Source organism: Ciconia boyciana, chromosome 26 (assembly GCF_034638445.1).
Source record: "Ciconia boyciana chromosome 26, ASM3463844v1, whole genome shotgun sequence".
Taxonomy (NCBI): Eukaryota; Metazoa; Chordata; class Aves; order Ciconiiformes; family Ciconiidae; genus Ciconia; species Ciconia boyciana.
The window spans coordinates 2,074,982-2,089,085 of record NC_132959.1 but is presented as its reverse complement, the minus strand read 5'-3'; the positions used below and the strand labels follow the sequence as shown (position 1 = coordinate 2,089,085).

Below are 14,104 nucleotides of genomic sequence, written 5' to 3'. Positions count from 1 at the left end.
CGTTGTCCTGAAAAATCCATTTATTTGCTGGGACCTTCCCTCGTGCTCCGACGGTGTGCACGGGAGCCCGTTGCTGTCATGCCCGGGGTTGAGGAGGCGGTGTGAGGGTGGGGGGCGCTCCCGTTTTCCCACCTAACTCCCATTCTTGGTGACTCCCAGGGAAAAGCTGCGCGTCCCTCCTGCGTGTGGAGCCCTTTGTCTGTGCCCAGTGCCGCACCGACTTCACCCCTCACTGGAAGCAGGAGAAAAACGGGAAGATCCTGTGCGAGCAGTGCATGACTTCCAATCAGAAGAAGGCGCTGAAGGCAGAGCACACCAACCGACTGAAGAACGCCTTCGTGAAAGCTTTGCAGCAGGAGCAGGCAAGTACACGGCCCCTCTGCGAGCTGCGCTGGTGGGCCACGTTTGCTCCGGGAGAGCCTGGAGCTCCCTGCCCCAGGCTCCGGGTCCCCCTGCTCCCCTTCCCTTTGCACGTCTCCAGCCGCGTGGCTTTTCGGTAGGTCAGTCGGGGTTCCCCGTGCGTGAGCTTGAGGAGTTTGGCTTCTCCGTGGGGATGCCCAGCTCATGGGGATGCCCAGCTCAGCACATGGAGCTTCTAGCAGCGAAATGCTGGTGCTGCGTGTCCAGAGCACTCTGGAGTGGCTGCTCCTCTCCCTGTGTGCGTTGTTTTCCCCCTGGATTTGTAGCTCCAGGGCTGGCTGGGGACAGCTGCCTTCCCTCCCCGGTTTTGCTACTGACTTTCCTGGAACTTGGGGGAAGTCGCTTAACCGCTTGCTGCCTGCTCACTTTTCTGTGGAAGGGAGGAATTCGCTAAATTCCCGTGATAAATCGGTGTTGGAGAACTTGTTTAGAGGCCCTGGGGTAAAATAAGCTGGAATCATCGTTTGTGAACTGTAAAAAAAAAATACAAAAAAACCAAACCAAAACAAAAAAACAAAAAAAAAACCAAACCCTAAATACGAGTGGAATCTGGCTGTTGACAAATGGGACGTGCCTGTTGCGGAGCAAGAAGTCTTTGGGCTGTTTGTAACAAGTGGGTGCAGAGATGGAAAAGCTGTTCGTGTTGGCTGCCGCAAGACTGCGGTTCCAGTAACACCTTGGGAAAGCAGCTGGGTTTTCAGTGGTTTTCAAATAAAGCAGCGATTGCGGCGCGTGGGGAGAGGGACCTGCTTCCCCCCTCTCCGGGAATGCCACCCACCGCGGCCGGTGTCGGCGTGAGCCCCGGCGTGCCCCGCTTACGGCACCGGAGGGATCAGCTTGGACCTGTTGCGTCTCGTCGGGGAGGCGAGGTCTAATCGGATGGCGCGGGCTTCTGAGGATGCTTCTGGTTCTTTTGCTCAGGAGATCGAGCAGAGGCTACAGCAGCAGGCAGCCTTGTCCCCCACCGCAGCTCCTGCCGTCTCCAGCGTCAGCAAACAGGAGAACATCATGCGGCACCACACGCTCCGGCAGGTGAGCGGCGCTCGTTCTTCCATAGCTCCGGCGCTGGGCTCCCGGCCGAGCCGGAGCGTGCGTCCCCTCGCTTGTAGCCCAGATTCCGAGTTTGGAGCGGGGTGGGCACAGCAAGCGCTCCCCGACGAGGAGGGGGGTGCGAGCATCCCGCTGCCTTCTCTCTTACGGCAGCTTTGGGGTCTGGTTGCCCTTTTTCCTGGGGACTGTGGGGTTACTTTTAACCTGAGTCCCCTGCACCCCATTTCCTCGTGCCAGCAGAGACCGTAGCTGCTGTTGGTCTCCTCTCCCACCCCTTCCCCTCCGGATCCCTCCCCTGTCGATCCCATGCCGTCCGGCGGGGGAGCCCGCAGCACGGCTCCGGACTCTGCCGCCCGATTACGTATCTCTACGAGAGCAATCTGCAAACTGTATTTTCCACGTAGCGGCCAAAAACCAGAACAGATTCTTCACCCTCTGGCTGCAGCTCCATCAGCGACTGCTTCCAGACTGCCGGGCGATCCCGGTGCCTTCCTACCAACTTTGTTCTCCTCTTCCTCAGGCTCCGCAGCCCCAGAGCACTTTGCAGCGTGGCATCCCCACCTCTGCCCGCTCCATGCTTTCCAACTTTGCGCAGGCACCCCAGCTGTCCGTGGCGGGCGGTCTCCTCGGCATGCCAGGTAACGTCCCCGCTCCACGCCGGAGCGCGGGGAGGACGGGGCTTGGGGCTAGACGGAGAGCGGGACGGGTCAGTCTGTGCCCGGTTTGATTTTTTTGGGGAGGGGTGCGTATTGCCACCAGCACAGGCTGATGGTGATCGTGATGCTTCCCTTCCCCCTGCCGCAGAGGCCCTGCAGACCTCCGTGGATTTCGGAGGGTGGGTTTGGGTTAAATTATTGCTTCCTAGGGAAAAGCTGGGAGCGTCCTGGCTCGCTGGGCTCGGCCACAAAACGGGGACCTCCGAGCGGAGGGGGGTGTTGGAGGGGTCCCCACCTGCTTTTCTCTCCCCTCTCCAGGTGTTAACATCGCTTACCTGAATGCTGGGATCGGAGGCCACAAAGCGTCGAGTTTGGCGGACCGGCAGCGGGAATACCTTTTGGATATGATTCCACCCCGCTCTATATCGCAGTCCATCAGCGGACAGAAATAACGCCTATTGACCGTCCCCCTCCCTTCCTCCCCACTTCCGTCGCATGCAGTGCCTGTACTGGTGCCTACCGTACACGGGGAAAAAAGACAAAAAAAAAGAAACAAAAAACAAACGAATGAAAAAACAAACAAACAAACAAAAAAAACCCATTTCAAACCTTCAGCGACCTGTCCTTTTTCCAAACCTTAACTTCTTTGGTTTTCTATAGCAGTGAGAGGTCACTTCCTTTGCCCGAGGTCAGAACAATGTCTGCTTGAAATCAGCACTCTACATGTGTTAAAGCTTGTTTTATGCTATTTTTTTGTAATGACAAAGCATAGAATTTTTAATTGTGTTGTGGGGTTTTTTGTTTTTATTTTTTTTCCTTTTTTCTTCCCCCCTCCCCCCCCCCCCCCCTCCTTTGCTAAATGGATGGTTAAACCTTTTTTTCCTTTCCAGAGACTTTGTAAGGGCATCCACTCGACATTAAGTGACCGTTATTTTTTTTAAAGGGCAGCCTATGCTGACTCACGGGGAAACGGGGGCAAAGAGATGCGATGGGCTGGAGCCCGGACCGCCGTCTGCGGTAGGGTGCTACAATTCCCTTGGCTCGGCAGAAGAAGTCAGCAGACGCCGATCCCGACACCTTAGCTCCCATCTCTCTCTCTCTCCCCGGAGGAAGGGAGCCCGGTTTGGTGAGGAGCCGGTGCCCATCGGCACCGGCACGCGGGCATCGGCGCCGGCGGGGTCGATGGACGGTGCTGGCAACCCCCTTGACCGACCCGAGGAGCCCGGCGGGGCGCAGAGGGGCGTCGATGCCGCCCAGTGAGCCCCCGACGCGGCGGGCGGGCAGCCGCCGTGGTGCGTGCCGGCGGTGCTTCTCGGCAGGCTCTAGAGCGGACTGCGAACGACCGGTGGCCTCGGGCGCGGTGAGTCCCCATCATCTCCCCTCCGCGCTCTTGCATGCTCCGGAACCGCTCTCGGTCATCGTCACCCGCCGCCGGCTCTCGCGGACGATGGGGACGGCACCGCGGTCCCTGCGCGGCACCCGGGCTCCGGCCGGCGGTTAACGAACCCAAAGCAAGAAATAAGCCGCGAAAAGTCGTCTGAGAAACGCTCTATTTGCACTTAACCTTCACACTAACGGGCCCTCACCTCCTCTTCCTCCTCCTCCTCCTCCTCCTCCTCTGCAGACAGCACCCCTAGCCAGCGGAAATCGCGCCCCGGCTGCCGGAGAGACCCCGGCAGAGCCATCCCCGCGTCCCCCCCGTCCCCTCGCCTCCGCCGGGACCCCTCGGCACCCAAACTTGCCCAAACCCGAGCGTCCACGCAGGGGTTTGCTGCTCCCGGGGGTTTCCTGAGAGTTTTCTGGTTGTTTTTAAAAATCTTTTTTGTATTAATTTCCTTTTTTTAAAATTCTTTTTCCCTGACATTAAAATTTTCTCGTGCAATTTTGAAGCGCCAGCTCGCCCGTGGGGAGTTGCTCGATGGGTGGGGGGGCTCGGGAGCCCCCCCCTGCTGTCGGGGACGAGGCGCCTTCTCTCCCAAAATGCCACCCCTCAAGCGGTCGGGGGGGACCCCCGCCCCGCCAGCATCCCCCCTCAATTCAATGAGCACTTAACCCCCGAGGGGGCTGGGTGCCCCGACCCCCCCCCCGCCCGGGGCCCTCCAGAGGCAAAAGGATTTTTTTTTTTTTTAAATTTTTTTTTTTTGGAAGCTAGTGAAGCGTAGTGGCGTATATATATATACATATATATATATTTTTGTGGGGTTTTTTTTGTTTTTAATCTTGTTTAGCTGGCTCCCCTCTTCCACGCTCCCCCCTGCCCCGGGGCGCTGCGATCCTTTTCAAATCCCCTTTTATTGCCCTGCTTCCACGGGAGCACTTTGACGAATCGCTTCTTCTTGGATAAACCTGAGGTTTTGGTTATTTTGGGGGTTTCTTTTTGCTTTATCGCCTTTACCCTTCATCTCCCCCCCCCCGCCCCCCCAGGGCCCTTTGACGTGGTCGAGCCCCCCTCCCCGTCCCTCGCTCAAGTGCCATTCTCCCCCGTCAGGTGTTACCGAGAGGTACGAGGTGACCTGGGCGCATGGGTTGAGATTAAATTATAAAATTAAAAAAAAAAAAAAAAAAAAAAGTAGTGAAAAAAAAAAAAAAACTACAAAAATCCAAGTGCAATACTTAATGCTGGGGGGGGGGTGGGGGGGTGGGGTTGGAGCGGACGGGGGAAGCGATGGAGAACAAGATGCCGACTTCATGGTGCTATAAGTGAAATCCGCCCCCGGGGACGGGGGGACCCTTTTCTGCCCACCCCCCTCTTGGAGGGGGGTTCGATGGGGCCGGGACGGAGCGGGCGCCTCGGCCCCGGGGTCTGCAGGCAGTTCCCCCTCCCCCCCCCCCCAAAAAAAAAAAAAAGGCCCCAAAACCATGGCTGGGGAGGCCGAGCCCCATCTTGCTCCCTGGGGTCCCGTGGAGGGAGTGGGGCCGTCCCTGAGCCCCCCCAGGCTTCCGCTGTGACCTGCCCAGGTTTAACAGTTTTATTATTATTATTATTATTATTATTTTTTGGCTTGAGCCCCCTGCCCCCCAGCTCCCAGGGATGTGACGTACGGTAGAAAATCCTCCTTTTCCTTTCCCCCCCCCCCCCCCCGATACAGAAATAAGGATTTCTTTCCCGCTTTCGTTCGCGTTTCTTTTACAGCTAGGGGTAGATCCGCTTGTGAAAATGCTTTTATTGGGAGTTAATTTGGGGGGGGGGGTGTTGGTTTTTTTTTTGGTTTTTTTTTTTTTTAATTTTTGGTTCCTCCAAAGGCATAACCCGTCCCTCCTCTAACCTCTCCCCGACCCCCCCCAGCCCCGACCCTTCATTAGCTTATGATATTGCTGCCGAAATGTTATAACAAGGACTCATTCGTGTATATAAGCTATTTCTTGACACATTAAAAAAGGAAAAAAAAAAAAAAAAAGGATAAAAAAAAATACAAAAAAAAAAATTGTACATTGTGTAGAAAAAAAAAAAAAAAAGAAAACAAACAAAAAAAAAAACCCGGAAAGCGAACCCGCCTAGCCATGGGTGTTGTGGAAGTCGTCACGTCCTTCTCGTAGTGTGACCTCGTGTGTATGACATGAAACGTGCAAAAGGGGGGTTCCCGGCGGCTCGGCTCGGCTGGTTTGGGGAGGGGGGGGGGAAATGGTGCTGGGGAGGGGGGGACACGGGACCGGTGGCCCCCCCCGGCCCCGGCGATGCACTGGTGGCGGCGGCCACCTCCCGAATCTGTGCCTTTCACACACACGCAAACTCGGCCCCCCCGCGGCACCAGCGGCCCCGGAGGCAGGGAGGGGGTCCCGTGGGGGGCAGCGCTGAGCACGGGGGGAGCGGGGCCGGGGGGGGACGAGTATTATAAACTGTAACTGTATTTGCACTGTTTTTATTATTGCATTGGCATATATACAATATACATCTATAACAACCTGCGGTCTGCGGCCTCCTTCCTCTGCCCCCGGCGGCACGCACCCCCCCAAAAAAAACCCCACCCCACCCCCAGCAGGGATTTCTGCCCCAATTTGCAGGATTTTGGCCCCAATTTGCAGGATTTTGGCCCCAATTTGCAGGGTTTCAGGCCAAATTTGCAGGATTTTGGCCCTGATTCGCAGGATTTTAGGCCTGATTTGGGGGATTTCGGTCTGAATTTGCGGGATTTTCGCTCGGTTTGGGGGATTTTAGGCCCATTTTCTGGGATTTCAGGCCAAATTTGGGGGATCTTGGCTCCAATTTGTAGGATTTCAGTCCCACTTTGCAGGATTTTAGGTCCAATTTGTGGGATTTCGGTCTGAATTTGCAGGATTTGGGCACCAATTTGCAGGGTTTCAGGCCAAATTTGCAGGATTTTGGCCCTGATTCGCAGGATTTTAGGCCCGATTTGGGGGATTGCAGTCTGAATTTGCAGGATTTTGGCACAATTTGGGGGAGTTTAGGCCCCGTTTCTGGGATTTCAGGCCCAATTTGTGGGATCTTGGCTCCAATTTGCAGGATGTTGGCCCCAATTTGCAGGATTTTAGGTCCAATTTGGGGAATTTAAATCTGAATTTGCAGGATTTTGGAAAAATTTGGAGGATTTTAGGCCCAGTTTCTGGGATTTCAGGCCCAATTTGCAGTATTTTGGTACCAGTTTGCAGGATTTCAGGCCCAATTTGTGGGATCTTGGTTCCAGTTTGCAGGATTTTGTCCCCAGTTTGTGGGATTTTAGGTCTAATTTGTGGGATTTTGGTCTGAATTTGCAGGATTTTGGCTCAGTCTGGGGGGATTTAGGACCAGTTTCTGGGATTTCAGCCCAAATTTGGGGGATTTTTGGTGCCAATTTGCAGGATTTCAGCCCAAATTTGCAGGATTTTGGGCCTGAGTTGTGGCATTTCAGTCCCCATTTGCAGGATTTCAGCCCCAGTTTTCAGGCACAAAAAAGCAGCTTTAGGGGAGGATTAGGGTTGGGGAACATTGGGGGGGTGGGAAGTGTCCCCCATTCCTGGATGCCATCAGCTTTGGGCTCCCCCGCTCCCCATCTCCCTTCCCAGGTGCTCGGTGCCAGGATCGGGCCCAGCCGTGCTTGGGCAGCCCCTCCCCCCCCCAGCCTGGGCAGGGGCTCTGGGGCGGGAGGGCACCTGGGGACCCCCCCAGCCCCGTGCCCTGGGTTGCACCCCACCATCTCCACTGTGACCCCAGCAGGGACGGGCTGGCTCGAGGCCGTCCCTGTGTCCGTCCGTCCGTCCCCCGCAGAGCTTTGGGTGCAGAGCTGCCCCCCAGCCCCAACTCCCACCCTTCCCTGTCCTTTGGGGTGCACGGTGCCTCGGCCCCCTGCGCTTCCAGCCCCCCCCACCCCAGCTTGACCCCACTGCTGTCTCCTGCACCCCCAAACCTGTCCTGTCCCCCCCCACTGTGGCTTTTTGGGGAAGGGGGACAAGCATCACCCCAACAAGCCTGGGAATTTGGGGGGGGGGGCAGCCACAAGTGACCCCCCCCAAACTCGAGCCTCCTGCAAGAAGCGGGGTGCAGGGGTGGGGGGGGCACAGCCGAGCTGACCGGGGCTGGGGGGCCGGGATACCAGGCCTTTTGCACAAATTTAAGTTGATTTTTTTTTTTTCTCCCCCCCCCGCCTTGCGTTGTGTTTGAAATCTGGTTTAATGACAAAGCAAAGCCGGGTCAATGCTGGCAGCTGGGGACGCGGCGACCGAGGACAAATAATAACCTAATTTTTGGAGAAAGGCTTAAAATAAAATAAAATTAAAAAAAAAAAAACACCAAACCCTTTGTAATATTTATCACTTGCAAGCTATGTTTAATAAAGAAAGGAATGGTTTATAACTTTCGCTGTGGCTGGTGTGTTGCGTTGGGGCTGCAAGAGGGGTGGGGGTCCCCACCGGCGATGGTTTGGGGCCCCCCCCGAAGCGGGACCTCCCCTGTCCCCCACCCCTTCGCTGCAGAGGCCCAGGGGACGCGGGGACGGTGGCGTCGGTGTCCCCCTCCCCGAGCCTTAGGTGACACATCCTCCTCCTCCCGGGGGTGACCCCCCCCCCCATCGTGCAGTGAGACGGGGGCGACAGCGATGAGACTTGCTACAAAAGAGTTTATTTGCCAAAAAAACCCGCCCCCCCAAAAAATAGTACGTTTGTACATATAAAGAGCAGGACCCCGGGGGGGGGGAAGGCACAGGTGGCCGGGGCCAGGCGCCCCACGGGTGGGGACAGGGACAGGGACAGTGGCATGACCCCCAGCGTGGGCAGTGGAGGGGACGCGGATGGCCATGGGGAACCAGGCGGCACTTGGGGACAGTGGGACGGACGCAGGGACCCGCAGGATGGACGTGGGGACCCACAGGAGGGGTGTGGGGTACCCAGGGATGGCAGGATGGACATGGGGACCGGCAGGATGGACGTGGGGACCCACAGGAGGGGTGTGGGGTACCTGGGGACGGCAGGATGGATGTGGGGACCCGCACGAGTTGTGGAGCATGCAGGGATGGCAGGATGGACGCGGGGACCCACAGGACAGATGTGGGGTACCCAGGGACGGCAGGATGGACGCGGGGACCCACAGGACAGATGTGGGGTACCCAGGGACGGCAGGATGGACGCGGGGACCCACAGGACAGATGTGGGGTACCCAGGGACGGCAGGATGGACGCGGGGACCCACAGGACGGACGCGGGTACCCAGGGCTGGCAGGATGGATGTGGAGGACCCATGGGGCACCCGGTGCTGGTGGGACGGACACGGGTGCTTTGGGGCACCCGCTGCCAGGACACCCATGGGCTTGGGGCGCCCGGGCGAGGTCTAAATGCGGAGGCGCCCGTCCAGGACGCCCTCGCAGAGCGCAGGGCTGAGGGGCACGTAGGCTTTGGTGGTCTCATCCAGCAGGAAGAGGGGGTCGGGGACGTGAGCCGGATTGAAGCCCTCCTGCGCCAGCCGCACCTTCTGCTGCTTGAAGGTCTCCGTCATCGCCAGGCGCTCCTGGGAGGGCGGCAGGGGCAGGTTGGGGAGACCTCCCCCCCGGTCACCCACCCCCCCGGGGTACCCCCCAGCCCATCCCGTTACCTGCAGCCGGAGGAAGCGGGGCCAGGCGTAGGGCGGCAGGAGCTGCTCCACGTGCCGGTAGAGAGCGGGACCGTCCAGCTGGCAGCCGGGACGCAGCACCAGCGCTGCCATCCCAGCACGACCCTCGTGGCCTGCGGGCGAGGGCAGAGCTTGAGGGGGCCACCACCGGGCTGGGGGGGGGGGGACACGACACACACACGACACACGGGACGACAATGACACTGTGAAGGGACGGGGTGGGGGCATCTGTACCTGGCACGGTGACGCCGTAGACGGTGGCATCTTGCAGGGACTCATGGGCCACCAAGGCTTCGGCCACCTCTGTGGTGGCCACGTTCTCGCCTTTCCACCTGGGAAGGGAACGACAGGGATGAGCAGGATGGGGCTGAGCGACGCCCCCCGGCCATGCAATGGATGGGGTCTGTGGGGCTGCTGCGCTGTCCCCATGGGGCAGGGCAGGGGTGGGGGGTGTCCCCCATGGGTGGGGGCCTCTGGCACCTGTAGGTGTCCCCGGTGCGGTCGCGGAAGCGGACGAACTGGGCCGCATCCTGCTCCATCAGGTCACCGGTGCTGAAGTAGGTGTCACCCTCAGCGAAGACCCCCCGCAGCAGCTTCTGCTCTGACAGCTCCCGGCTGCCGGCGTAGCCCAGGAAGGGGGTCCGGGGGGTCACTGGGGCGATCAGCAACCCCGTCTCACCTGCGGGGATGGGGACGTGTGACAGGGGGCACCCATGGGGACCCCCAAGCCCCCCCCTCCCCCAAGCCCCGCTACTCACCCGTCCCCACGCGGATGCAGCGCCCGGCCGCGTCCCGCACTGGGGCTCCCTCCCTCACGTCGTAGCGCACGATCTCAAAGGGCGAGAAGAGCTGGGGAGAGGGGCCGGGTGGGCGTCAGCGTCCCCGTGGGGACGGGCATGGGGTGGGGGGGCACAGCACCCCCCCCCCAGCCCCTCTCACCTTGTAGATGAAGCTGCTGCGCCCCACGGCCCCCGGCGTCCCCGTGTAGTTGAAGAGGGTGACGTTGCCCTCGGTCATCCCGTAGGTCTCCACGATGCGGATGGCCCCAAAGCGCTGCAGGAAGCTCCGCCAGACGTCGGGGCGCAGCCCGCTGCCCACTGCCAGCCGCAGCCCGTGCTCCCGCTCCCCGGGACGCTGCGGGGCCGCAGGGTCAGATTTGGGGGTGCTCCCCGGACCCCCCCCCCCCACCCTGGCTCCCCCCTCGACCTGGGGCTGGTTGACGAGGTAGCGGCAGAGCTCCCCGATGTACTGGAAGACAGTGACGCCCTCGGCGCGACAGTCGTCCCAAAACTGGCTGGCTGAGAACTTCTCCTTCAGCACACAAGTGGCCCCTGCGGAAAACCGGGCCGGGGCGGGGGATCAGCCCCCCCGAAACGTCGCCGGGCTCGCCGCGGGGTCCCCAGCCCTGCTCACCGATGCCGATGCAGCCGACGATGCCCAGGAGGGACCCGGCCATGTGGTAGAGGGGCAGCGCCAGGTACACCACGTCCCGGCTGGAGGCTCCCACCAGCTCGTAGAAGCTCAGGCACATGATGGACTTGAGGTGGGAGACGCGGGCAGCTTTAGGGAGACCTGGAAGGGGGAGACGGCGTCGAGCCCCCCCGCTCACCCAGGGCACCCTGTCCCGCCAGCCCCAGGCACCCACCGGTGGTGCCGGAGGTGAAGATGTAGAGGCAGGTGTCGTTCATGTCCTCGGGCTGCCAGACGTCCTCGGGCTCCAGCTCCTCGGAGGCCGCATCCAGCAGCTCCTGCAGGGCCACGACGCCGGGGGGGTACGGCCCCGAGCCCAGCACCCACACCACGATGCCATCCTCCCGCAGGCTGGGCAGGATGGGCTCCACCGCTGCAAACAGGCCTGGGGGGGGGGAACGGGACAGGCTGGCGTGGGGGCAGACACAGGGCACAGCCTGTGGTCCCCCCAGCCCGGCCCAGGGTGGGGAGAGGATGGGGAGCAGGGCTGCCCCATTCCCGCCCCGAGCCCTGGCCCGGGGGAGCGTGGGGGGCGAGCGGCTGGGCCCGTGCGGGGCAGATGGATGGGGCCACTCTGGGGGGACCAAAACACGGGGCACAGCTGGAGGGACCCACGGGGGGCACCCACATGCTCCCCATCACCCACCCCTGTGCTGAGCCACCCTGGCCCCCCGAGCTGCCCGGATCCCTGCCTGGCGGGGCCGGAGACCCCCGCACCCCTGGTGCCACCCCTGTGCCCCAGAGCCCGTCACCCGCAGCGGCCCCGGTCCCACCCCATCCCCGGTCCCGCGGAGCCCGGTACTTCCCTGCTGCCCCCGGTACCAGCCCATCCCTGGAGCCTTTGCCAGCCGCGGTGCCCCGGGTCCCGCCCCATCCCCGCTCCCCGCTCCCCCCCCTCCTTCCCCGGTCGCACCCCATCCCCTGGCGCCGTTGTTCCTCCCACTCCCCGCTGTCCCCCCCCCCGGTCCCGTCCCCGCTCGGTCCCGGCCCCCTCCCGGTCCCGTCCCCCCGGGTCCCGGCCCCCCGGGTCCCTTCCCCAGGTCCCGGCCCCCGGGTCCCTTCCCCCGGGTCCCTCCCCCCAGGTCCCGGCCCCCCCGGGTCCCTTCCCCCGGGTCCCTCCCCCCAGGTCCCGGCCCCCCGGGTCCCTTCCCCCGGTCCCGTCCCCCCGGGTCCCTTCCCCGCCCCGGTCCTCACCGTCCGCCACCAGCAGCGCCCGCGCCCCGCAGGCGCGCAGGCAGTGCCGGAGGGCGGCGGGGCGCAGCGCCGTGCCCAGGAAGGCGGGCCGGGCCCCCAGCGCCGCCAGCCCCAGCCAGCCCCAGACGAAGCGCGGCTCGTTGCCCACCAACAGCCCCACGGTCACGCCGGGACCCAGCTCCCCCCCGTCCCCGCCGCCCAGGGGCCGCCGCCGCAGCGCGTTGGCCACCCGCGCCACCCGCCGCGCCGCCCGCCCGTAGGGCTCCGCGCCCCCCGCCGCCCGCAGGAAGGGCCGGGCCGGCGCCTCCCGCGCCGTCCGCAGGAACCGGGCGGCCAAGCTGCCGCCCCCGCCCGCCGCCGCCCGCCGCCGGCACCGCGCCGCCCGCGCCGCGAAGGCCAGGTCGGCCCAGAGGTGCGGCCGCAGCAGCCGCTGCAGCAGCGCCAGCGCCGCCAGCGCCGCCAGCGCCGCCGCCAGCGCCATGGCCCCGCGCGGCGCGGGGCGGGGCGGGCGGGGCGGGGCGGGCACGCCCGGTGCCGCGCCCACGGCGGGAGCCGCGCCCCCCGGCCGCCCCGCCCCGCGTGTCCCCGCCCCGCGTGTCCCCTCGCCGCCACCCCGGCCCCGCTTCCCGCTTCACCCCGCCACTCGCCCCGCCCCAGCGCTGTGCGCCCCCCGCCGCGGAGCCTCCCGCCCTGTCCCCGTCCTCCTCGCCACCGGCCCCCCCGTTTCATCCCCGTCCCCTGCATCACGTCCCTGTCCCCGTCCCACCCCCCAGCCCCAGCCCTGTCTGTCCCCCCCCAGAACCCCTCCATGTCCCCATCGTCCTCGCCACCGGCCCCCGTCGTGTCCCCAGGCCCATCGTCCTCGCCGCAGCCCCCCACGTCATCCCCGTCCCCTCCATCACGTCCCTGTCCCCGTCCCACCCCCCCAGCCCCCTCTCCCATCCCCAGCCCCGTCCCCCTCGCCATGGACCCTCCCATCTTGTCCCTATTGTCCCCTCCACAGCCCCCTATTTCATCCCGTCCCCGTCCCCTCCATCACGTCCCTGTCCCCATCCCACCCCCCAGACCCCTCTTCCAGCCCCAGCCCTGTCTGTCCCCCCCAGAACCCCTCCATGTCCCCATCGTCCTCGCCACAGCCCCCCATGTCATCCCCGTCCCCTCCATCACGTCCCTGTCCCCGTCCCACCCCCCAGCCCCCTCTCCCATCCCCAGCCTCGTCCCCTCGCCATGGTCCCCCACCACGTCCCCGTCCCCCCCAGTCACCGTGGCCTCCCCGTTGTGCTTCCAGCCCAGCCTCGTCCCAGATCCCCCCCCCTCCCTGGCTCGGGGGGAGCTGGCAGGGCCACGGTCCCCTGGTAGCCACATGCCACGGCCCGCTGGCTGCACCGCACCGGGGGGGACTCTGGCCCCGGAGCCCTCCGGGACATGCGGCACAAAGAGGTGGCGTTTTGTACAAAACATTTAAGAGTTTTTTTATTGTTCTTGTTTTTTTTAAAAACACTTAAAAACGCTAATAGCTCTGGGGGTGACATGGGACAGGGGCGTCCCCTTCTCGCGCGGGTGACGAGCTCCGGCGTGGGCAGGGTTCGCCGAACCGAAGCCCTTGCCCGGCGGGTCCCCCCCGCAGCAGCACCCCAGGGAGACGCGGCCCTGGGAGGGGAGCGGAGGCTGCGGGGGGCTCGGCCTCTCCTCCTCCCCGCGGGCAGGGACACGAGTTCACCCCTCCCCAAAGCATCCTGGAGCAGCAAGTCAGTTCGCACTGTTTATTTACATTTTTTATATGAAAATAGGGGACGTGTGATAGACCCCCCCCCCCCCCGAGTCCCCCTTCCCCTCCCCATGGTGTCACGTCCCCTCTCGGGGACCCCTGTCCACGCTGCCCCTCGAAGCGGGCAGGGGCTGGAGCCAGGTCCTGGGGGGTGCACGCTCCGATCCCTCCCCGGCCGATGGTAAAAAGGAGCTAAAAAGTCAAGTGGGGAGGGTTGGCGTGGAAGCACAGCGCCCGCAGTGGGAGCCGGGGTGGCCCCGGCCCCGGGGGCTCCCGGAGGGGACGCGTGCTCTCCTTCCCGTCCTGGCAATGGCTTTTCTCCGAGCGTGGCAGGGCCACCGGGCGCCACGGGGACCCGAGAGCGGCTGGGGGAGAGGGCAGAGCCCTCAGTCACTGTCCGAGCCCACGGCGGAGGAGCCTTTTCTTTTCCGTTTGGTGGGTTTGGGCTTGGTGTCTTCTTCCTCCTGTGCCGGGAGAGGGGGAAGTCGGGGTCACTGCTGCCGGGGGGGAC

General features: G+C 63.0%; 3 protein-coding genes across 5 annotated transcripts in view; 1 reads left to right on the top strand and 2 right to left on the bottom strand.

The window, feature by feature from the left end:
* GATAD2B (GATA zinc finger domain containing 2B) overlaps nucleotides 1-5,930 on the top strand; it is a 44,083-nt gene extending 38,153 nt beyond the window's left edge. For all 3 annotated transcript variants that reach the window (XM_072846518.1, XM_072846519.1, XM_072846520.1), the window contains exons 8-11: nucleotides 160-362; nucleotides 1,342-1,452; nucleotides 1,991-2,108; nucleotides 2,445-5,930. In XM_072846518.1, coding sequence (XP_072702619.1) covers nucleotides 160-362; nucleotides 1,342-1,452; nucleotides 1,991-2,108; nucleotides 2,445-2,578 — 566 coding nt within the window. In that variant the 3' untranslated portion in view covers nucleotides 2,579-5,930. The remainder of the gene's footprint in view (nucleotides 1-159; nucleotides 363-1,341; nucleotides 1,453-1,990; nucleotides 2,109-2,444) is intronic.
* Nucleotides 5,931-8,138: 2,208 nt separating this feature from the next.
* On the bottom strand, nucleotides 8,139-12,326 carry SLC27A3 (solute carrier family 27 member 3). Its single transcript, XM_072846517.1, has 10 exons — nucleotides 11,826-12,326; nucleotides 10,807-11,016; nucleotides 10,575-10,733; nucleotides 10,368-10,492; nucleotides 10,101-10,295; nucleotides 9,920-10,010; nucleotides 9,642-9,840; nucleotides 9,396-9,493; nucleotides 9,144-9,274; nucleotides 8,139-9,059 (listed from the first exon to the last, which is right to left on the bottom strand). Exons 1-10 carry the CDS (start codon nucleotides 12,304-12,306, stop codon nucleotides 8,883-8,885), a joined length of 1,866 nt encoding a protein of 621 aa, XP_072702618.1. The 5' UTR covers nucleotides 12,307-12,326; the 3' UTR covers nucleotides 8,139-8,882.
* A 945-nt stretch (nucleotides 12,327-13,271) lies between these two features.
* The window catches only part of INTS3 (integrator complex subunit 3), a 43,413-nt gene continuing 42,580 nt past the window's right edge, over nucleotides 13,272-14,104 (bottom strand). The window contains exon 30 of the mRNA XM_072846787.1: nucleotides 13,272-14,057. Within this exon, the coding sequence (XP_072702888.1) occupies nucleotides 13,980-14,057 (78 nt within the window). The 3' untranslated portion in view covers nucleotides 13,272-13,979. The remainder of the gene's footprint in view (nucleotides 14,058-14,104) is intronic.

Bases quoted from the DNA above. Each gene is read 5' to 3' on its own strand.
- SLC27A3 (XM_072846517.1), bottom strand. From the start codon at position 12,306: ATGGCGCTGGCGGCGGCGCTGGCGGCGCTGGCGGCGCTGGCGCTGCTG. The intron at 10,734-10,806 runs GTGGGTGCCTGG...TCCCCCTTCCAG, and splicing joins CTTCACCTCCGGCACCACCG to GTCTCCCTAAAGCTGCCCGC. The intron at 10,296-10,367 runs GTCGAGGGGGGA...GCGGCCCCGCAG, and splicing joins ACCTCGTCAACCAGCCCCAG to CGTCCCGGGGAGCGGGAGCA.